The sequence below is a fragment of the Cavenderia fasciculata genome, assembly GCF_000203815.1.
Source record: "Cavenderia fasciculata unplaced genomic scaffold Scf_EUAJFUG02HR96I-5, whole genome shotgun sequence".
NCBI classification, from domain to species: domain Eukaryota; phylum Evosea; class Eumycetozoa; order Acytosteliales; family Cavenderiaceae; genus Cavenderia; species Cavenderia fasciculata.
Window position 1 is genome coordinate 743,063 of NW_004457624.1, and position 23,385 is coordinate 766,447.

The 23,385-nt window shown below is 34.5% G+C and overlaps 8 protein-coding genes across 8 annotated transcripts; 3 read left to right on the forward strand and 5 right to left on the reverse strand.

The window, feature by feature from the left end:
• Positions 1 to 12: 12 nt before the first annotated feature.
• On the reverse strand, positions 13 to 483 carry lsm5 (LSM domain-containing protein; the record flags this gene model as incomplete). Its single annotated transcript, XM_004350189.1, has 3 exons — positions 13 to 121; positions 202 to 229; positions 324 to 483. 3 exons carry the CDS (start codon positions 481 to 483, stop codon positions 13 to 15), a joined length of 297 nt encoding a protein of 98 aa, XP_004350239.1.
• A 503-nt stretch (positions 484 to 986) lies between these two features.
• Positions 987 to 3,254, forward strand: DFA_11297 (uncharacterized protein; the record flags this gene model as incomplete). The annotated part of the gene is made up of 2 exons (XM_004350190.1): positions 987 to 2,218; positions 2,297 to 3,254. The coding sequence occupies 2 exons, from the start codon at positions 987 to 989 to the stop codon at positions 3,252 to 3,254; spliced, it is 2,190 nt and encodes a 729-aa protein (XP_004350240.1).
• An 88-nt stretch (positions 3,255 to 3,342) lies between these two features.
• Positions 3,343 to 4,487, reverse strand: DFA_11298 (uncharacterized protein; the record flags this gene model as incomplete). The annotated part of the gene is made up of 3 exons (XM_004350191.1): positions 3,343 to 4,131; positions 4,195 to 4,323; positions 4,425 to 4,487. 3 exons carry the CDS (start codon positions 4,485 to 4,487, stop codon positions 3,343 to 3,345), a joined length of 981 nt encoding a protein of 326 aa, XP_004350241.1.
• Positions 4,488 to 4,770: 283 nt separating this feature from the next.
• Positions 4,771 to 6,949, reverse strand: DFA_11299 (uncharacterized protein; the record flags this gene model as incomplete). Its single annotated transcript, XM_004350192.1, has 5 exons — positions 4,771 to 5,271; positions 5,361 to 5,860; positions 5,950 to 6,280; positions 6,351 to 6,500; positions 6,608 to 6,949. 5 exons carry the CDS (start codon positions 6,947 to 6,949, stop codon positions 4,771 to 4,773), a joined length of 1,824 nt encoding a protein of 607 aa, XP_004350242.1.
• A 1,150-nt stretch (positions 6,950 to 8,099) lies between these two features.
• DFA_11300 (uncharacterized protein) lies at positions 8,100 to 8,678 on the reverse strand (the record flags this gene model as incomplete). The annotated part of the gene is made up of 1 exon (XM_004350193.1): positions 8,100 to 8,678. One exon carries the CDS (start codon positions 8,676 to 8,678, stop codon positions 8,100 to 8,102), a length of 579 nt encoding a protein of 192 aa, XP_004350243.1.
• Positions 8,679 to 8,904: 226 nt separating this feature from the next.
• DFA_11301 (uncharacterized protein) lies at positions 8,905 to 17,323 on the forward strand (the record flags this gene model as incomplete). The annotated part of the gene is made up of 13 exons (XM_004350194.1): positions 8,905 to 9,379; positions 9,464 to 10,675; positions 10,812 to 11,141; positions 11,212 to 12,426; positions 12,455 to 12,615; positions 12,889 to 13,402; positions 13,480 to 14,379; positions 14,521 to 14,697; positions 14,773 to 15,020; positions 15,105 to 15,159; positions 15,264 to 15,698; positions 15,769 to 16,977; positions 17,043 to 17,323. The coding sequence occupies 13 exons, from the start codon at positions 8,905 to 8,907 to the stop codon at positions 17,321 to 17,323; spliced, it is 7,212 nt and encodes a 2,403-aa protein (XP_004350244.1).
• Positions 17,324 to 17,674: 351 nt separating this feature from the next.
• DFA_11302 (DUF974 family protein) lies at positions 17,675 to 19,414 on the reverse strand (the record flags this gene model as incomplete). Its single annotated transcript, XM_004350195.1, has 4 exons — positions 17,675 to 18,022; positions 18,126 to 18,846; positions 18,923 to 19,053; positions 19,133 to 19,414. The coding sequence occupies 4 exons, from the start codon at positions 19,412 to 19,414 to the stop codon at positions 17,675 to 17,677; spliced, it is 1,482 nt and encodes a 493-aa protein (XP_004350245.1).
• A 1,015-nt stretch (positions 19,415 to 20,429) lies between these two features.
• On the forward strand, positions 20,430 to 23,126 carry DFA_11303 (uncharacterized protein; the record flags this gene model as incomplete). The annotated part of the gene is made up of 7 exons (XM_004350196.1): positions 20,430 to 20,523; positions 20,625 to 20,920; positions 20,996 to 21,267; positions 21,364 to 21,395; positions 21,438 to 21,575; positions 21,644 to 22,170; positions 22,257 to 23,126. The coding sequence occupies 7 exons, from the start codon at positions 20,430 to 20,432 to the stop codon at positions 23,124 to 23,126; spliced, it is 2,229 nt and encodes a 742-aa protein (XP_004350246.1).
• Positions 23,127 to 23,385: the final 259 nt, after the last annotated feature.

Here is a 23,385-nt window from a genome sequence, read left to right on the forward strand (position 1 = left end):
CTGATTGATTGTTCAATCAATGATGATGACAGATGATCGATAAATTACCAAACAAACATGATTTCCATTTAACAAGATATATTCTAATTTAATTTGTTTTGTTCCTTCTGGTGTATTTTCACTATTGTATCAATAAGAGAATGAATTGTTAGTTTATCATTCTTCATTGAAGAATGCTTAAATGCATATTGATCAACATACTATTCAATAACATCTTTAAGGAAAATATCTGTTTAGGTTTGATGATAGATAGGTTCAAATATTCAGTTAATATATTGTATTGTATTGTAGTATGATTATATGTAGTGGTGAATGATACATACTAACATAAGTATCGAAACCTAAAAGGGTACCAACAAACTCTTTCTCATTCTTCATACAAATCCAAATTCTAGATCCTATACATTTTTCTATTAATTCTAATGGTAGTATTTGAGTGGTTGGTGTATTAGAGGTTGGAGGTGATGCAACTTCGGTTGACATTTTCGTTGTTCTATATATATATGTATTTATCTAGTTTAATTAAACTGAGTCGTAATGGTCATAGCGATACTCAGAAGATCTTCAAAAAAGGGGGGTACCCAAAATTTAATTTATTTATTTTTAATTTTAGAGTAGGGTGCTCTCTTATAGTTCATCATTCTCATTGTTAACAAAGGTTATTACAACTGTCTCTATTCAAACTAGCATATTCATACTGTATTTGATGCGGGGTGTCTTGCAAGATGTTAAGCAAAATCGTTCGAGGACAGAGCGTCTCAGACGTCATTCAAGGTCTTGTATCATTATACAAACAAAACTAACTCTCCATCTACAACTGTTGTTAAAACTATGTATGATATTTTAATCCAATTGTTCTTATAATGTATTATTATCACTTTCCCAAAGTTTTCTTTCTTTTATTTAATTTTTTTAATGGTGACCATTGTTATGATCGCGATGATTGTTCAATATGTAGTTATTTGATAGATTTAAATTAATTAAACATGACAACAACATTATCAATATCACAATTATCAATATCAAGATCACTATCAACATTACCAAATACTATTTTATACAATATTATATCATACTTGTTGCCTGGTGATGTTGACCCTACTGTATTGATGATTAGTTATAGTGATGAAGCAAAAGTTGAACGATTTCAATCACTATTCAATGCTGCGTGTCTTGGTATGACGTGCAAGAGATTAAATAGGATTGTAAGAGTAAAGTTGCCTTTAAAAGCAAGTCTATACATTCGCAATGACAAGCAAATCAACTCACTGCTGATCATGTCAAGTTTGGACAAGTCATTAGAGACTAGTTACTTTAATCGTCTTTCATTGTCATTTCAACACGATCTTGATATAGACAGTGCCAAACTTGAACAAATCATTAACCATTGTCGTTTGCGCGACCATGATGGTGGTGATGACGACGATGAACAAGAACTCAAAGGAAGAGTAGTATTAAAGAATTTGGATATCAACAAGGCATTGTGCAAGACACTCAAAATATGTCGTCTACCCGACGACATTGAAAGTCTAGGTATTGATTCAAGTGTAGATACATCAATCATTACAGATGAGCACTTTTATCCAAAGAAATTAAAGACATGTAGGATAATTGGTTTCTCAAAGATCAACTTTCCAATACCTCTACACGTTACGGAAATGATGATTATCTTGGCAAGTTTCACAAACCCAACTCTTGATGGAGTGGTATTTGGTAGAGCACTGACCAGTCTCTGTTTATATGGTGCGGATATTCCAATCAAAAAGGGGTTGTTTCCTCTTGACGGATCACTTCGAACCGTTTCTTGCCATGCTTCTAGTCTCGAGGTTGGAGTGTTTCCTCCGACTCTTAGAACACTGGATTTAGGTTATACTTTTAACCAACCTCTTTCGGTAGGATCGTTACCAGAGGGACTTGAAAACCTCACCTTTTCCTATTGTTATAGCAATACGATCGGTAAGGGTGTGTTACCCTCTACGTTAACAAACATAAAGGGTGGAGTAAACGGCGCCATGATGGAGCCAGGGTCACTCGATCTTTGTAGAAAACTCACCAAGCTAGTCGTCCTCCAATCAAATTTCCAACCCAAAGTACTACCCCCTTGGATCATCAATCTTGAAATCGGTCAAATCCATTCCGTCCCAACCAATCTAAATGATACATTACAAGTTTTAAAAACCTCTCAATCTATTACTTTACCAAATTATTTACCTCAATCGTATGTACAAAATAGACAAACAAATGGATTATTTAATTATTTAATAAATTTTTCTTTTTCTTTTTTTTTTTTTTTTAGATTAAAGATTTTACAATTTAAAATTGATGAACTTCTACCAGGAATTATTCCACAAGAGAACCTTACGGAATTATCTATAATAGGACAAAGAATATCTTATGTGATGCCACTTGGAGAGTTGTTACCATCACATTTAAAGGTTTTGGCTTTTCCATTTCCTTCACAAAGCACACCTTTTCAAGTAACTGATATTCCACATAGTCAATTGGAAAAGCTTACATTACAAGGCGTGGGAGAACATGAGATTGCCTTTCCAGCCAATTCATTTGACAATCTTACTTTTCTCGAGATTCAGTCATTCAGACATCCGATTGGTTCACTTCCACCAAACTTGGTTCATCTTAGAATGTCTCATACCTATCCTCATCCACTACCACCTTTACCAAATTCGATAGAATCCCTTAAATTCATTACATTGGGTCAACAGTTTTACCTCAATGATCGTCCATACACATCAGACTATAACATGTTACTTTCTCAATCGGTCAATGGAAGCGGTCTGCCACCAAGTCTATCAGTAATATCCTATACATTGCCCTGCAAAATAGGTAAAAAATCAAAGATCACTATCGTTGTCGATACGATCAACCATTACATTCCACCAACTCCCATTATCAGTGAGGACAGACCGACAAAATTTAATCTTGATTTTATTGACTTGGTCAAGAACACTACCAAGATTATGGATCCCACTCCTGCCTACTCTAAAAATATCATATTGGTCAGACCACTCATTACAAACGATGATCGTTCTTTAATTGACCAAGTATTCTTTTACAAAGCAGACACAAATTGTACTCTTTGCCTAAATTCAGTGACAAACGAATCCATTAGAGAAGCTCTATTGGCAGTACTCCAAGGACACACCAATACTGTAACATCTGTCATTTATGAATACTTGGATAAACATAAAAAAGATGAAGATGAAGAAGAAGAAGATTGTGGAATATTTTGGTAAACATTCAATAAAATTATTTGTATTATTATTTTTGTATTATTATTTTTATATTATTATTTGTATTATTTTATTTATATTAATTATTTATTTAATTTGATTTCTTATTATAATTAACTTTATAACCATACCAATAACCAACAAAAGAAAGTTTGTTGTGAGAATTAATTTGAGTACGACGAGCATGAACCAAATCAGCAAGACAATTCATCAGGGAATTATACCAAGATGCTGTGTCATTCTTGTCAAAGGCAGTGAAATTGGTTCGGCTGAGGTACATTGCCTCGATTGTATTTGAAAGACGTGAAGCCAAACGGATTAAATGCAGGGTAAATGAACCAACTGAAGTGTAGATTGGGTAGAGGTTGGGATAGTGGATGCCTACAATATGAACACCACTGGCCAATATCCAGCCATCCAACAAGTTGTTGTTTGTTTCCAAAAGACCGCTGCCATTGCTTGTGGCACCTTCGACAAACACGACAATGGGACCGTTCCATTTGAGTGTCTTGGAAAGTCCGACCAACGATACTGCCTTTGACGATGGAATGACTTGGTAAGAGATGGCATTGGTCAATGCCTCCCAAAGAGTCATTGGTACAACGTATCCTGGTGTATTAGAGACAGAGTCGTTGGGTGGAACGGCAAAGGTAGGAGAATATCTGTATGCAAGATAGATAATGTCGACATAACTAGTATGATTGGCGAGAATGACATCATTCAATTTAACATCGCTAAGGGATCCAGAAAGTTGACGATTCTTTGACAATGTTTCTGTATATTCATCCATTTTATTGAATCCCAATGCAATCAATACTATTCTTCCAAATACAATAGAGAAAAATCTATTCAAGAATCTTGATGCAAATCCTAATTGTACCTAAATTAGATCAAATTAATACATTGAGTTGATCTATCTAATCTATCTATACTATGTGCATACTTTTTTAAAGAGTGAATCTGAACCAACAAGTAGTAATGTGAATACAACGATAAATGGTAATCTAATAATAAATAATGCAAATCCAATAATATTTGAAACAATTGATACTATTATATTTGTTGATTGAATCTAATGATTATGATTGATGATGAGATGAATGTAAGCAAAGAGAAGGAGAGTAAGTATCAAGGTAGGTCGATAACATATAAAGTTATAGTGACTGTATGTACCTTTGGTGGTAACAAAGGATGTATACCTGTTGGACCATCTCTCCAATTTGAGAACTTCTCCATTTTCTATTTCTATTTGTATATATATCTGATATTTAAACTGTAACTGTAACTACTGTGTATTATGTAAAGTTGTTTCTCTTTTTTAATCTGAGTAATTAAAGAATGATTGTTGTTCATGATTCATCATGAAGAGATCAGATCAAAAAAAGTCAAACACTGATCAGAGGAAGGATTAATTAATTTAATTTTTAAAATATTTATTATGATTATTATTATATTATTATTGTTATTCCTTTTTTAATTGTTATTATTAATCTAAAGCCAAGCTGACGAGAGAACATATTTAGTAGGCCCTGTATAAATCCTCTGGTGACATTATATTTAAAACTTCATCGATTTGTTGCATTTGTACGTATTCTTGAGGAGGAACTCTATTATAGAACTCTTCAATAAATTGAACATGTTTGTCTGTGATTGGGTCGCCACTGGTGGTACGGAACATGGCAGAGTCTTGTTCGGTAAACTCGGTGTAGTAGTTGTCGTAGAATTCGTGTACCATCTCTTCGAAACGTTCGCTGTTGTTTGGCATGTTTCTCAAGACAAACTCGCCACCCTTTGGAGCAAAGTTAAAGTGATCTTCAATGACACTGTCAGTGACGTCGCTCAATGTCTTGTATCTGTAGTTTGGTGCACGACCATAGACGAGGTTGGAACGAACACCCTCCCATAGATCGGATCCCTCTTCAAACAAACAATTGGCAATCTTATATTCAAGTGATAACAAATCTCTTAAACTAATTGTTTCCTTTGCTTCTGCAACATGACGATATAATGCGTTTGTCAACTATATAATATCGAAAGAAAGAAAAGGTGTTATTAATTAATTATTCATATATTTAAGTATACTTTTGCTTTGTTTTGATTTTTCTTTACCTTTAATCCCAATGGAGAAGATTTGTTCATATTTTGAATACATCTCTTTGCCCAATCACTGTGTTGTCTTTCCTTGTGGAGAGCTTCGATGATTTCCTCGACAGTGTCCTTTGAGAAACAACGATCGATGGCTTCACGGTAGGTGGTGTAGTGGGTTGGTTGAGAGACGAGATCGTCAAACGAGTCAGAGTGTGTGTCCAAGTGGAGGAACATACGGTCTGGACGATTGGGTGGCAATTGACAGAGTGAATCTTCAATGAGTGGGATGTGGGCAGTACGCATGTAAAAGTTGCCTACACCAGTTTGAATCAATTCACCGGCACGAAGACGACGACCAGTCAATGCAAGATACTTTCCAAGGAAACCATCCATACGAGCAAGTAATCTCATACTTCCACAATCTGGGAAATAACCAAGAGCTGCCTCTGGGAATGACATGACTGCATTCTCTGTAACTACTCTAATTCCTGAATTGGCTGTTAATGCTGCTCCAGATCCAACTAAATAAACAAAAAAGTTAAAGTTAATAAATATAAGATAACTCTCTCTTTCTTTATATGTATATAAATATATATTTGACGAAACGTACCAGCTAAACCATCTAAAATGTTAATTTGTGGTTTTGGAGTGATTGCCAAGAGATACATAGCCTTGTAAAGCTTCTTTAAGTATTCTTGTGGGTATTCAGTGTTTCTCTTTTCAAACATGGCAACGAAATCGGTACCGGCTGATTGAATCAAACCTGGTGTCGAGGTGTGCAAACTGAAACATGAGATTCTTTCATTGATGATGACTTCCTTCAAGTACTCATCAATCAATCTCAAGGTAGTGTCGCTTAAACTGTTTAATGTCTTTCTGTCATTCAACAATGCTCTTGAAAATGTACCTCCGTATCTTGTTTGTGCAGAGATGAGTGGTGGCTAAAAGAAGTTTGTTTGTTGTTAATATCTATGTTCGATCTATCTATTGTTATTGTTGTTGACTACCTACATTATTACTTGGTAATCTTGGGTATGGAATACTGTCACCACCATGTCTTGAGAATTGAATGTTTGCTTCCTCATGATCCTTTTTGTTAAAGAGTTTATGAGCTTCACTAACACCATAATGATCTTTACTTGAAAGTGGAATACCAGTAACCTATTATTATTATATGATACAAATAATGATTGATGATTCTATTAATAATCTAATCTAGCTAATCTTCAATCCAATAGTTCATTCATTATCTGTTTCGCGAAACATACATTATCCCAATCTTCATTCAAATCGTGAATGTTACCCAACATACCAAGTTGTTGGAATGATGGAGTGTAATAAAAGTCATGTTGTTGTTGTATCTCGGCCAATTGATGTGACTTGAGGTTCTCTATCTTTTGTTCGGGAGTGATATCCTTTTCGAGTGGTGATGCAGGCTTTGGTTGAATTTTAGCAACCTTTGGCATATCCTTGAACGATACATTCTTTGATGCAGAGAATGACTTCTTCTTGCCTCCAGAAGTAGCAGATGCAGCACTACCGCTACTGGCATATGATCTACGCAAGGTTAATTCAATAACCTTACGATTGCAACAACGTGATGTCAACATCTCTCTCTCTCTCTCTTCTATCTCTATCTACTATCTATCTATGATGTTGATGTTGGATAAACTACTTGTACAAAAAGAGAAGTAATATACACTAGCTGATGATGATTGATTGATAGTCGGTGCAGAGTGGTATAGGCTGAAATGATCAGATTGCTTGCTGAGCACAAACATAAAAAAAAACGAGACAATTCGAAGTTCGTACAAAAAAAAAAAAAAAAAATATATTTTTATGTTTGTTTATTTATTTAAATATAAATATATAATTAAGAATATTTAATATTTAATATTTATAATAATATTATTTATTTTCCCCACTCTGAGAGAATATTATCACCCAACTCCAACTCATGTTTTCATCATCTATGATTATGATTCTAATGATGATGATTTGGTTGAAGAAGACAGGATAAACGAGGAGGTGATACCTTTGGTCACTCGAGTGCACTGTGATCTCTCTCTCTCTCTCTCTCTTACTATTTCCCACCAGAAGACTTTTTCTTTTTCTTTTGCTTTTCATCTTTAGCTGTATTCTCCATTTACCAGCAATACGATGTACTTGAGTTTAAATTGGAATACACCACCGCCAGCGCTGACCGAGCGATTTGGTAGGCACTGAATGTGTTTGTGATAAAAGACGGCTAGGTTTTTGAAATGGATGTCTCCATGTCCAGTCTCAAACATGATAAATGTGTGTTGGTCGTGTATAAAAATGTTTCCTGAATAGGTAGTCTCATCGTCAATTGTATAGAGTTTAAAACTTTTAAAGGGTATCTTGTCCATTGTCGTCGATGCACTACATGTCATTAGATGGCGATTCGATTCCAACAATGAGGATAAAGATTGCTGAATAGTTTGTTCTTTTTCCTCCGATGTCAAGTCAAAGGATGATGGTGAGGAGGAATAGGAGGGGGAGGAGGGTGGAGGGGATGAAGGGTTAGGCTTTCTTGCTTTGTTTTCAAAAAATGACATAATGTCGTTGTTGCTCGACTTATCAGGTGTTGTCAAGCGCGTGGAGCTCTTCTCTATTTCTCCTTCTCGGAACGTAAAGAAGGAGGATTTATCTACCACTTCTTTGTTAATTTTTCATCCGTTTCCGAATCAACAGAGTCGATTTCGTATACTATCTTATCGTTTCCTCCTGGTTCCACTTTTATGTTGGTGTTGTTATAATTATTATTATTGTTATTATTATTATTATTATAATATTGTTGTTGAATGTTAGTGGTTGTTCGAGTTGAGTTGTCTTTGCATTTACGATTTTCTTTCTCTTTCTTGTATTATTACTTCTATCTTGGTTCTCCTCTTCTTCTTCTTCATCATCTTTATCAAAATATGTATCCTTTGAGCTTGTTGTTGTTGTTGGTGTTGATGTAGTTGAACTCGAGCATGGTGATGGTTGTGGTGGCGTTGATATCGATGTAGATTGATTGTTTCTTGATGTTATCGAGTTCTGATGATGATGATGATGACTATGGTTGTCATTGTCATACGTCTTTCTATTTCTCTTTTTACGTTGTTCATCCAACTCTATATCTTTGATAGTATCCTTTACAACGTCCAAACAACCCATATCAACGGTGAGATACAAGAAACATAGTATCATATGGTTGTTCAACTTGTACACATCCTTGCTAAAGTCTTCTTTACAGAGTGGACATAGTGTCCCTATTTGATAGTTCTTGTTAACTCTTGATAGAGTTAATCTTTCTTCCATATGCATTGATGGCATGTTATTAAATGATTGTTAAATTCTAAAGAGGATTAAAAAATACAATTAATATCAGTTTGAAAAGAGAGGATAATAATCAAAGATAGATTACAGTATTTATAATATTAAAATTTAAATCAACAAAAATAATTATTAATTTTATTTTGTATTTTTGGTGGATAGGGAAGCTAGCTCACATTTATAGAAATTAACATTTCTTTTTAATAACTGCTTTGGTTAAACTCTCATGGAAGAAAGATTAACTCTATCAAGAGTTAACAAGAACTATCAAATAGGGACACTATGTCCTCTCTGTAAAGAAGACTTTAGCAAGGATGTGTACAAGTTGAACAACCATATGATACTATGTTTCTTGTATCTCACCGTTGATATGGGTTGTTTGGACGTTGTAAAGGATACTATCAAAGATATAGAGTTGGATGAACAACAATTTAAAAAGAGAAATAGAGAGACGTACGACAATGATCATGAGAGCTCGACAACATCACCAATTACATCATCACCATCCTCATCAATTACAACAAGCTTGAACGATTCATGCATTGACAACGATAAAGAAGAAGAAGATAATGACTATCATAAAGATAATAATAAGACAACAACAAGAAAGAGAAAGAAGATTGAAAATGGCCATGGGTCTTCATACTCGACAACACCAACAACAACAACACCGACATTATCATCATCATCAAATCATTATTGTATGTTATAATATTTTTTGTATCTTTTATGACTCGATTTGTATACTAATGATTATTATGATTATGATTTATATATTTGTATAGTTAAAGATTTATTATTTAGAGCATTGCTCATACCTATATTACATCGCGAAGATTATAACGAAAGTGTAATGAATTTATTGATGACTTGTAAGGATGCTATGAAATGGAAGGATACTGTCGTATTCCCAAGATTACCTTCTATTGATACGATAGAATCTTACAAGAATAATGGAAGAATCAATCAACTACCTCGACGATACAACAGAGTCTATATCAAGAGTGATAGAGATCTAGATTATTTCAAAAAGAATGTGGATGGTCTAATCAATCATCATTGTCAAAAACTAAACTATGAAATTACTGATCCGATACCAGCTGGATTGATACCAGACCACTTTACAAAGATTAGAGCCAAAGGAACGATAGTAGTTGGATCAATTCCACCATTTACAACTCACCTCTTACTTATTGCGACCACAGCACATCAAGAGGTCTATAAAGAACTGTTCCCCGATACATTAGAGGTGCTCCATTTACATAATGGAGTTATTGGAGAACACTCAAACATCGACGATCTTTTACCACACAATTTAAGGATACTTGATGTCACATCCAATTTGGTGTATCCCTACCTCTTTAAACTCAAGAACTTACATTCTCTCGCCTTAAGGAAAATTCAACAAGTCGCCGACCCTGCCGGACATATAGATATTCGCGTTGGATCTATCCCAAATACAATTGCGCATTTGTTCATTCACGGTAGTTGCGTCGAGAGTGGGTACATTCTTCCATCGAGTGTCACATTCCTCGCACTTGACATCACTAAAAACTCATTTCGATGTATTCCTCCCTCTGTCAAGTTCCTCTATGCCATATGTAGAGAACCCACAACACTCTTGGAGGGATCGATTCCTTCATCAGTCACAACTCTCCATTTGAATGGTAAATTCGGGCTGCGTTCAGGGAGCATCCCACAGTCAGTCAACACCTTGGCACTCATTGGACTCGAAGTCTCTCCACCCATGCACACCATTCCGGATAGCATTTCAACGCTCTCTGTCAACGGATTAAAGTGCGAATTTGATGGTAGCCAATACCCAAACAACATAAAGTATTTTAGTATATATGGAGTGTTCAATTTAAACAAACTCAAATCAACTATTCCACCATCAACCAAGTATTTTGACTTTCAAGCCACCCATACCGATACTATATCAATCGTTAAATTAAATGCCAATGATATTCCAAATGGAGTTACTCATATTAGATTGGGTAAGTTGTAATACGAAGCTTATCAACCAATGAAATATGTCCAATAAGATACACACAAGCTAGATTATAATTTATTTATATTTAAATATTTTCATCAATGACAATTTAGGCCCTGGATTTGTTAATCAATCATTAGTTCCAGGATTTATTCCAGACAATTGTGAGTATTTGGAATTACCTTGCAACTATGACAGAGCACCACTTTGGTGGGCCGTACCCAAACAATTGAAAACTGTCATTTGTAATCCGTTATGTTCGAGGATTAGCCAAAGCATTCCATCTATCAAACAATTACCTCAAAATTATCCTCATCAAGGAGGTATCGATTATTCCCCTATTGCATTCACTAATATGACTTACGCAAAACACTGGAAAATGGAGATTGTAAATGGGCCTTCGTACTCTACTACTACAACAACAACAACAACTACAATGACACTATCATCATTATCATCAAATCATTATTGTAAGATATAGATATAATATTATTTTATTGCTAGATGTATACTAATTATTATTATTATTATGACTATTAGTTAAAGATTCATTATTTAGAATATCGATGATATCGATATTACATCGTGAAGATGATAATCAAAGTGTCATGAATTTATTGATGACTTGTAAAGATGCTATGAAATGGAAAGATATTGTTGTATTCCCAAGATTACCTTCTATTAACACGATAGAATCGTACAAGAATAATGGAAGAATCAATCAACTACCTCGACGATACAACAGAGTCTATATCAAAAGTGATAGAGATAAAGACTATTTCAAAAAGAATGTAGATGGTTTAATCAATCATCATTGTCAAAAACTAAACTATGAAATTACTGATCCGATACCAGCTGGATTGATACCAGACCACTTTACAAAGATTAGAGCCAAAGGACAGATACAAGATGGATCAATACCACCATTTACAACTCACCTCTATCTTGAGACCACAAATCAACAAGAGATCTATAAAGAACTCTTCCCCGATACATTAGAGGTACTCACGATTACAAATGGAGTCATTGGTGAACGCTCAAACATCGACGATCTTTTACCACACAATTTAAGGGTACTTGATGTCACATCCAATTGTGTGCATCCCTACCTCTTTAACCTCAAGAAATTATATTATCTCATCTTGAGAAGGAAAGTTCCACAAGCCGTCAACCCTGTCATACATATAGATATTCGCGCTGGATCTATACCCAACACAATCGAGCGTATGTATCTTGGTAATTGCGTGATTGAGAGAGGGTACGTTCTTCCATCAAGAATCAAACTCCTCGTCATCGACCTCTCTCTAAACTCACCTCAATGTATTCCTGCCTCTGTCCAGTACCTCCTTGCCAAGTGTAACCAACCCACAACACTCTTAGAGGGATATATTCCTTCATCAGTGACAACTCTCCATTTGGCAGGTAAATTCGAGTTTCGTTCAGGAAGCATTCCACGTTCAGTCAACACCTTGGTGCTGATTGGACTCGAAGTCTCTCCACCCATTTACACCATTCAGGATAGCATTTCATCGCTATATATCAGTGGATTAAAGTGTGATTTTGATGGTAGCCAATACTCAAACAGCATAAAGCATTTTAGTATTTGTGGAGCGACCAATTTTAACAAACTCAAATCAACGATTCCACCATCAACCAAGTATTTTGACTTTCAAGCCACCCATACCGATAATACATCAACTATCGTTAAATTGAATGCCAACGATATTCCAAATGGAGTTACTCATATTAGATTAGGTATGTAGTTGTAAATAATTAAAACAAGATTTTAAAATATTCATATTTTCATCATACCATGATTTAGGAAATGGATTTAATCAAGCATTAGTTCCAGGATTGATTCCAGACAGTTGTGAGTATTTGGAATTCCCGTACTACTATGACAAAACACCACTATGGTGGGCCGTACCAAAACAATTGAAAACTGTATCTTGTAATCCTTTTAGGGCAAGGGTTAGCAAAAATATTCCACCGTCTATCAAACAAACACCAAAAAATCTTTCTCATCAAGGAAATATCGATTATACCCTCATGTCATTCACTCATATTGACAATGAAAAATACTGGTATATGGAGATTTAATGATAGACTGATACTAGTTCTCTGTATTTCAAAGAGGTCATTATAAAAATATATTTCATATTCGAGTCAAATAGCTCGCACTTCTACAGCTGTAGAAAATAAACTTTCTGCTTTTAGTTATCGGCAATGGAAGAAAGATTAACTCTATCAAGAGTTAACAAGAACTATCAAATAGGGACGTTATGTCCACTCTGTAAAGAAGACTTTAGCAAGGATGTGTACAAGTTGAACAATCATATGATACTATGTTTCTTGTATCTCACTGTTGATATGGGTTGTTTGGACGTTGTAAAGGATACTATCAAAGATATAGAGTTGGATGAACAACAATTTAAAAAGAGAAATAGAGCGTTGAACGACAATGATAGACATCTTCATCAAAGTTGCTCGACAACACCAATAAACAATCAATCATCGTCATCACCATCAACATCATCAATTACATCATCAGCAACAACCCCTAACGACTCATGCTTTGATCGTTATAACGATATAGAAGAAGAAGATAATGACGATCACCAAGATAATAATAATAAAAAGATAACAACAAGAAAGAGAAAGAAGATCGAAAATGGGTCATCATACTCAACAACAACGACGACAAAGACATTGTCATCATCAAATCATTATTGTATGTTATATTGACAATTAACTTAAAATATCGCTCTATTTGAAAGTTGTATACTAATTATTATTTATATTATATAGTTAAAGATTCATTATTTAGAGTATCAATGATATCTATATTATATCGTGAAGATTATAACGAAAGTGTAATGAATCTATTGATGACTTGTAAGGATGCTATGAAATGGAAGGATACTGTTGTATTCCCAAGATTACCTTCTATTAATACAATAGAATTGTACAAGAACGATGGAAGATTCAACCAACTACCTCGACGATACAATAGAGTCTATATCAAGAATGAAAGAGATCTAGATTATTTCAAAAAGAATACAAATGGTCTAATCAATCATCATTGCAAAGAGCTAAACTATCTAATTGATGATGTGGTGCCAGCTGGATTGATACCTGATCATTTTACAAAGATCAGAGTTGATGGATTGATAGAAGTTGGATCAATACCACCATATACAACACACCTCTATCTCGGGGACATAGAAGAACAAGAGATATACAAAGAACTGTTCCCAAATACATTAGAGGAACTCAAAATACCAAATGGATTGGTTGGTGAACACTCAAACCCTGACGATCTTTTACCACACAATATAAGGGTACTTGCAATCAAATCCAATTTGGTTCATCCCTATCTCTTTAAACTCAAAAATCTAAATTACCTTTTGATCGACGAAATTAATGGTGATGACGACGATCAACAACAAAACCAATATCATATAGATATTCACATTGGATCTATACCCAACACAATTGAGTATTTATATCTTGAAAATTGCATCATCGAACCTGGATATTCTCTCCCATCAAGTGTCAAGTACCTCTCAATCGACCTCTCTAAAAACTCACCCCAATGTATTCCTTCATCTGTCAAGTACCTATATGCCAACTGTGACCAACGCAGACGACTTTTACCACTCTTGGCAGGATCTATTCCTTCATCCGTCACAGATCTCTATTTGCAAGGTAATTTCGAGTTACTTCCTGGAAGCATCCCATCGTCAGTCACCTCACTGGGACTGGTTGATCTTGAATACCAACCACCCGTTTTCACCATCCCAGATAGCATCACCACACTATTTATCCATGATTTAAAATGTGAATTAGATGTAACTCTATTCCCATACAGCATAGAGTATTTTACTATTTATGGAGATTTCAAATCCCAACTCAAATCAACTATTCCACCATCGACAAAATATTTTGATTACCAAGCCATTACATTAAACAAAGGTACATTTAGTGCCAATGATATTCCAAATGGAGTTACTCATATTAGATTTGGTAAGTCAATGAATGATCATTTTAATCAGTTGACTTTAATATTAAAGTATTTCTTTTCTTTTTTTACATTTTTAGGGTATGAATTTAGTGAAATCCTGGTTCCAGGATTTATTCCAGACAGTTGTGAGTATTTGGAACTCCATTACGCCTATGATATAGCACCACGTTGGTGGGGAGTACCAAAACATTTGAAAACTGTCAGTTGTAATCCTTTTTGTTTCCATATGAGTCAAAATATCCCACCATCAAAACAAACACCTAAAAATGAGAATCATCAAGGAGGAAGTGGCTGTGATAATGACACAAGATACAAAGATTTTTGGGTAAAGGAACTCTGGTAGACTCGTGAAACAATCGAAAACATTATGCATTGAAATAAAAAAATAAGAATATATATATATTCAAAGTTTATACATATCGATTTAACAGTTGTTGTTTTCTTTAATTCCTCATCAAATATGTGTAAAATAAAATAGTAATATTACTAAAATAGTTTTTTATGATTCTTCGAGAAATTTTCATAGCCATCCCCCAAGATCTTGATTTCATTTCATTTTATGTATTAGTTGTTAACATTTTGAAACTCCGTTCAATGGAAGAAAGATTAAATCTATCAAGAGTTTACAAGAACTATCAAATAGGGACACTATGTCCACTCTGTAAAGAAGACTTTAGCAAGGATGTGTACAAGTTGAACAATCATATGATACTATGTTTCTTGTATCTCACCGTTGATATGGCCTGCTTGGAGATTGTAAAGGATACTATCAAAGATATAGAGTTGGATGAACAACGGAAAGGGGGAGATAGTAAGCTGAATGAAAATGATGGTCATCTTCAAAGTTTGCCGTCAACATCAAGAAACAACCAATCTTCGATTGCATCAATGAACTATTCATGTGATGATCAAGATAATAATAATAGTACAACAAGAAAGAGAAAGAAGATTGAAAATGGGTCATTAGCAAAGATGAAAACCACAACTTCAACAAATCATTATTGTAAGTTATCTTATCTCGAGATATAAAAGCTTTAGATGCTGTATACTAATGATTAGTATTATTATTCTAGTTAAAAATTCATTATTTAGAGTATCAATGATATCAATATTACACCGGGAAGAACGAAATCAAAGTGTAATGAATCTATTGATGACTTGTAAAGATGCAATGAAATGGAAGGATACTGTTGTATTCCCAAGATTACCTTCTATTAATACAATAGAATCGTACAAGAACGATGGAAGATTCAATCAACTACCTCGACGATACAATAGAGTAGATATCAAGAGTGATAGAGATCTAGAATACTTCCTAGAGAATACAAATGGTTTAATTAATCAACATTGCAAAGAACTAAACTATCTCATTGATGAACCAATACCAGCTGGATTGATACCAGATCATTTTACAAAGATAAGGGTTAATGGACAGATAGAAGATGGGTCAATACCACCCTATACAACTCACCTAGTTCTTGGGGCAAAAGAAGAACAAGAGATATATCGACAACTGTTCCCAAATACATTAGAGGAACTCTATATTACAAATGGAGTGATTAGGGACTACTCAAACGTCGACGATCTTTTACCACACAATATAAGGATACTTGCTATCAAATCCAATTTGGTGCATCCCTACCTCTTTAAGCTCAAGAAACTAAATTGTCTCACCATCGATGCAGTTGAACAAGAAACTGACTATGATGATGAAGACGATGATCAAGATCATATAGATATACACATTGGAACAATACCCAATACAATCGAGTATTTGTATCTTGAAGATTGCATCATCGAACCTGGATACACACTTCCATCAAGTGTCAAGTACCTCTCAATCGAACTCGACAAAAACTCATACCAGTGTATTCCTGCCTCTGTCCAGTATCTCTATGCCATATGCAAAGAACCCACAACTATATTGGCAAGATCTATTCCTTCATCAGTCATAGATCTCTGTTTAGATGGTAAATTCGGGTTACTTCCAGGAAGCATCCCATCGTCAGTCAAAACCTTGGGACTGTTTGATCTTGAAACCACACCAGCTGTATACACCATCCCAGATAGCATCACTACAATGTATATTGGTTATTTAAAGTGTAAATTGGATGTAACTCTTTTCCCAAACAGCATCAAGTACTTTGCTATTCATGGAAAATACAATTTCCCACTCAAATCATGTATTCCACCATCGACAAAATATTTTGACTACCAAGCAAAACATCAATCAAAATTGAATGCAAACCAAATTCCAAATGGAGTTACTCATATTAGATTGGGTAAGTTGTAATACGAAGCAAATATTAATTAATTATTAATACTAATATTTGTTTCTCACATTTAGGGAATGGATTAGTTAAAAAAGCATTGTCCCCAGGATTTATTCCAGACAGTTGTGAGTATTTGGATTTGAATTGCGACTATGACAAAGCACCACGTTGGTGGGCCGTACCAAAACAATTGAAAACTGTCATTTGTAATCCGTTTTGTTCGAGGATTAGCCAAAGCATTCCACCATCTATCAAACAATTACCTGCAAACGAGAGGCATGTTAGAGCAGAAGATTGGGATGCAAACCACAGATACCAAAATTTTTGGGAAAAAGAAATCTGGTTCTGTTATTAAATCGACCAGAAAATAAACAACTAGTATTATCAAATTTAAAATATTTTTCCATCCAAGTTTGTTGCATCAACCTCTACAAACACAATAATTAATTTGATAAGTACAATACAACATCTGTTATTTTTTTCAATGTTTTTCGAGGATGATCATTTAAAGTAGCTGTGTTATTGGTTGTGACAATAGAATGGAAGAAAGACTAACCTCTCTCAAGAGTAAACAAGAACTATCAAATAGGGACACTATGTCCTCTATGTAATCTGGTGATGATATGTAAACCCTAGGAAATAAACAATTATTATCAGGAAAATATATATTTTTCCTCCAAATTTATTTCTCTTTCTTTCTCTCTCTCTATGATAACAAAACATGTGTTGAATCAACCTCTTTAAAGAAAGGTGTTTTGTTATTTTTGTTGTTACTACTACTATTATTATTTTCTACATATACATCTGCCAATACACCCAATTCGAAAAAGTTCTTGGGTACTCCTGCAGAGGTGGCTGCTGCAGCTGACCCGAATCCCGAATGAGGTGGGTTGGCGGATGGCGCAGCAGGGTTGACTCGGATTGATCCACCCGACTCTACCAATGTCGGTTCTAATAATTTAATCGCCAATCCACTAATTTGTTGCATTCCAGGTTTCAATGGGAACATTTCAATATCTAAATTAATCGAACTATTTGCTTGTAATGCTCCAATCTAAAAATAAAATAAATATTAAATTAATTAAATTAATTAAAATAATTAAAAAAGAAATGATCAATGATCCATTCTCTTTTTTTTTTTTTTGTTCTCTTTATACCTTTGGTAAATGACCATTAATTAAAATACCATCCATTTTGTTACGAACTAGTACAAATAGTGGATGAAGGATACGATTTGTTTTGTTGATGATTTTGGCAGTGACTGTGAATGGCTTTTCCAACTCGACGGTGGGAATGGACACGAGGTTGCATTCAACCTCTTCAAGACACACCTTGCGTTGTATTTGGGCGGTTTTGAGACGTCCAGTCTCACCCATATACGACCGCCACACAATATCGAGTTTGCCCAATGTCGCTGCATTCTTTGTTTCAAAGTCGTTTGGATCCTTGGGCATCACCTTGAAGAGATATTGTCTACTGTTACCCTCTCTTAAAAATACAATGTCTGGCGACGCTCTAATCTCTGACATGAGCGATTGGATGGTCGAGTCGGTTGATTTCTTCCACCCACTGCCATTACTCGATCCCAAGCTGTTGGCCAATTGCAACATTGGTGGTTGCTGCGGCGATGGTTGCTGGCTATGCTTAACCTCGCTCATATTGCTCTGTGTAAAGAGATCGGCTGCTTCAAAGGTGACCGTATCAATCAGCAGTGCTCCCTGTGTAGTATTTTCCAAACACACCTCTACAAACGTTGTATTGGGTATCGATATAATCTTGGACTTGATACCCAATGGATTACTAACTTGAAACTTAAAGAACTTTTTAAATTTTTTAACTTCTCCTTCAAGTGTAACATATGTAACTGCACAACATAATCTATAAATAAATAAAACAAGAGAGTAAGTAATCTAATCTTTCATTCTTTCTTTCTTTCATTTCTTTCTATTCATACATATTTACACCAAACTCTTTAACTTCACGTTGTACAACGAAATCAGAGTTGAAACCTGGACCAAATACAGGGATGGGTTTAGGTTCACTATCCAACAACAATATTCTTTGTGTCGTTGTTTGTAATTCAACCTAAACACAAGATAGTTAGTATACTATGTTACATTCTTCATGTGATTGTGTGTGTGTGATACAATACTTTTATAAATACATTCTTTACTTCATGAGGTGAATGATTATTTAGTGATATATAACTTGTGAATATTTCTCCGAGGTAGATTAAACCTGATTGTAATTGTAACATAGAGGTCATACCAAGACCTTCTATTCCACCACCCATCGTATCATTGTTGCCTGGTTGTATAGTAGGTGGTAGTATCATATCGCTTATTACATCATCGCGTTCACAGAGTACAGGATTATTTGCTTGTAACAATGGTTTGCTTAACCTCATCACTTTGAGATTAAGCAACTGATTATCTTTATTCTCCATTCCCTCTCCTCTATCTCTCTATCTCTATAGTTCTATATCTTTGTGATAATAGTTGAATTCTGAACTAACTATTGATTATGAATAATAATTAAAAAATAAATATTTACCAAAAAGAAGATCTTTGTTTTTTATGCTTTGATCATCAACTCTTCGACTAGTTTATTTATTTATTTATTTATTGTTTCTATTATTATTATTATTATTATTATCATTATTACTTTTATCCTAGTATCATGATTGTATCATAGTTTAAACTCAAAATTCAAGAAGACACAGTTTGTTTTGGAATTAATAGCCATCATCCAGTTCTTATCTCTCTGTCAACAACCTCATATGAGATGCGAGGAAGTAGGCATCTTACATCAGGAGGCTCTCTCTCTCTCTCATCTTGTATAGAGAGGGGGGAGAGGGGAGGAGAAAGGACGCATGCAGTAACTAGGGGTGAGGAGAGCTGATAGTGATTGATTGATTGATCGATTGATTCTTCACTCACTCACTCATAATAATATCCCCCTCGCATAATTTTGTTGTAGTATGCCATCTTTTCACACACATACACACACACACACGCTGGTTGTGTCAAATACATCTGCAACGGCAACATCATATGATTGTTTTGCTTAATCACTTCAACTTGCATCTGACAACCCACTTCACTGTGTATCATCAATCACACTCACTGTTCCCTCTCTCTCTCCTCTTCTCTTCCTCTCTCTTTTGTTGGAAAATGATTTGTGTACAACTATGATTGATAATAATATTATGATGAATGGAGTAGGAGTGAGTGGAGTCTGATGAGTAATATTATTAATCATATTCTCCTGTATATATTGTTGTTCTTGTTCTAGAAAATATAAGTTAGTTAAATTGTATCTTTTTTTTGTTGTTGTTTGTCGTTGTTTGTTTCCTTTGATAAAAGAGAGAGAGAAGAGAAGAGAGAAAAGAGAAGAGATAGAGAAATAATAGAAATAATATTAATAATAATAATCAAGGTAAAGGAACAACAACAATAATGATGGGAAATTCAAAATATTCCCAAATATTCTTGGTGGCTGTGGCGGTGATATTATGCTTATTTGTTCCATATATACAAGCATCATCTCCTTTAGGTATGTATTACAACTATTATTATTATTCTATTTGATTGGTCCAAATTAACCAACCAACCAACCAACACCTTCTTCTGTCAATCTAGATATTCTCAATATAGGTGGAAGTAGAAGTGGAGATGATGGTGGAAAGACACGTCCAGAGATATATCTATTTAAAAGCAACTCTAATAGTACTGTGGTACTGTCTCACCAGAATGGTACCATCTACTTTATCGATATGGAGTCACTCGAAATTGATCGAGAGTATCGACTTCGAGTACCCTACTCACCAAGCAATGCTGGATACTTGGATGTGATCAACGGTCACCTCTACATGGCATTTAACGATTTTAGATCCAGTATTCGAATCAATCAATATAAAATCGATGATTTACAAGATGCCAAAGTCATTCAAGTAGGTAGACACACTGACAAATTAATTTAAATACATTCATTTCTAATTTCATTCAATTTATTCTATTTAATTTAGATCTACGAAGAAGGATTGAATTTTGGAGAGAATGCAATGTTTGTTGATCAAGATCGACGATTATTGACATTTATAACGTCTAGATCGATTCGTCAATTTGATATTGATACAATGGTGATCAAGAAACACTTGTATCTTTCTCCAAGTACACAATGTCAAGCAACAGAGACTGCTGTTGTATACAATGATAATCTCTATATTGGATGTCTATCGAAACAATCCACTCCCCTATTCCTAAGATACTCTTTAGAAGATTTGGAATTATTGGAACAGTAAGTATATTAAATATAAATATATATATTATATAAATATAATATAATATATTAATCGATTACGTGTCTAATTAATTATTTGTTTATTTAAAAAAGAGCAACACATCAACATGGAATTTACCCTCGAAGTATGATAGCAATCCCTGGAAGCAATGTATTGTTGTCTGTAGTTGTACCGGCAAATATTGATCGTGAACCATCAAAGATCATATTATTGTCACCTGATGACCTCAGTTTAATCGATACTTATGTCATGCCAACAGCCATTCCATACATTCAATCATCAATTGCAAACAAAGCAAATAATGGTAAGCAAACAAAGAAAATGATAGATGAACTAAATTAATTAATTCTTTTAATGTTTTGTTTTTTCTAGCATTATTATCATTTGGAACAAGAGTATATTCAGTTTCTATAAATGAGGGTACTATTAATGTTGATGTTGAAGAGAAAGATATTACTTATTTGGGAGGAGCAATCTTGTCATCGGTATATTACAAAAAGGAACAATGTGCATTGTTTAGTACTGACTGGGACCGAGTGTACAAAGTTAGAATCCCAGGTATCTCACCAATACATGATCAAGTTGAAAAGGAGGGATGGACATGGTGGAAGATTGTATTCCTCGTTGTCGGTCTCACCTTTGCCCTCTCGTTGATCGTTGTCTTTATCAAACTATACGATGACATTAAAAGTGGATCAATCTTTAAAAAGGATAGAAAGAATAACAATAATGATCCCAACGTTAACCAAAATGGTGGAAGAAATCTAATATTCAATCATCCAAGATATCATAAAAATATTATTAAAAAGAATAACAACAATAATAATAATACCAACAACAATAATAACAACAATAATAACAATAATAATAATAATAATAATAATAACAAAGCAAATTATGTATTGTGAATCTAAAACAATATAAAGATAGATAGATAGGTGTTTAAAACATGTAATTAGAATAATAAAAAAAATATTTTTAAAAGAAAACAATGTGTTGTGGGTGCGGTTTGATTGATCAATCTCTACCACTAGTCAATACAAAGTCAATCAAGAATGCATTCTTTAAAGACTACCTAATGTTTGATCAGTTGGAGAGTGCAATAGTCTATCATCCTAGATTGAGTGCTATCAAGATGCCATCAACACTCAAACGACTCACTAAACACATTGTGTTTGTTGAAGATCAACTATCGACCACTACATTGGAGCAACTACATATTGTACAACAAGACAAAGATGAAGAGGAAGATGAAGAATGGGTTAAAATACGGAGTATTGTCATTAATGACATATTCAACTTTAATCAATTCTATAATCTAACTCATCTGACACTTGATCATACCGATGTGGTCTACCCTCATCTAAGCACGGTCTCTATGTTTCCTCAATCCCTTAAACATCTGTCTTTATTCATTAATGACTCGTTTACATGGGATAATCCAGCCACCCAGTTTCCAATGTCTCTAGAATCACTTCAGATGAGATGGAGAAAAGGTGATGAAAGTGGATACTACAACGACGATGATATACAACTCCCCAATCAATGTCTCTGGGAACTGTCTCTTCAATTGGTTCCATTTGACATTTACAGAAAGATAATCATACCAACTGGAGTAACCGACCTCTTACTCAAGATACAGAGACGTAGAACCATCACTTATTACCCCGACCATCCACTACCAAACACTATTCGTACATTCGAATTCATGAGTGATATATGTTTCCCACCCGACACCTTTATTCCTCCAGAGACAAAGAGAATAGATTTCTGTATGCCTAGTGACACTGATGACACTAGCAGATTCTTTCAATATTTTCTTGACACTTCCTCCAGGACTAGAGACGTTTGTTGATTTGAGCATTGATGGCACTCACATTCTACCCGATACACTCAAATCCCTACGTACCTCTGCTCAACTGACAAGTCTACCCAAGAACGAGTCGAATCATTCTCTACAGACCTTTTCAGTAGCCCCTTTCAATTTCCAAAGTTCCCGCCATCACTCAAATCATTAACCATCAGGGCGACAAAAAACATTGATTTGATGACCAACATATTCAAAGAGAAGACACCAAGTCTCGAGGTTTCTTATGATACAAGTGCGGTTCAAA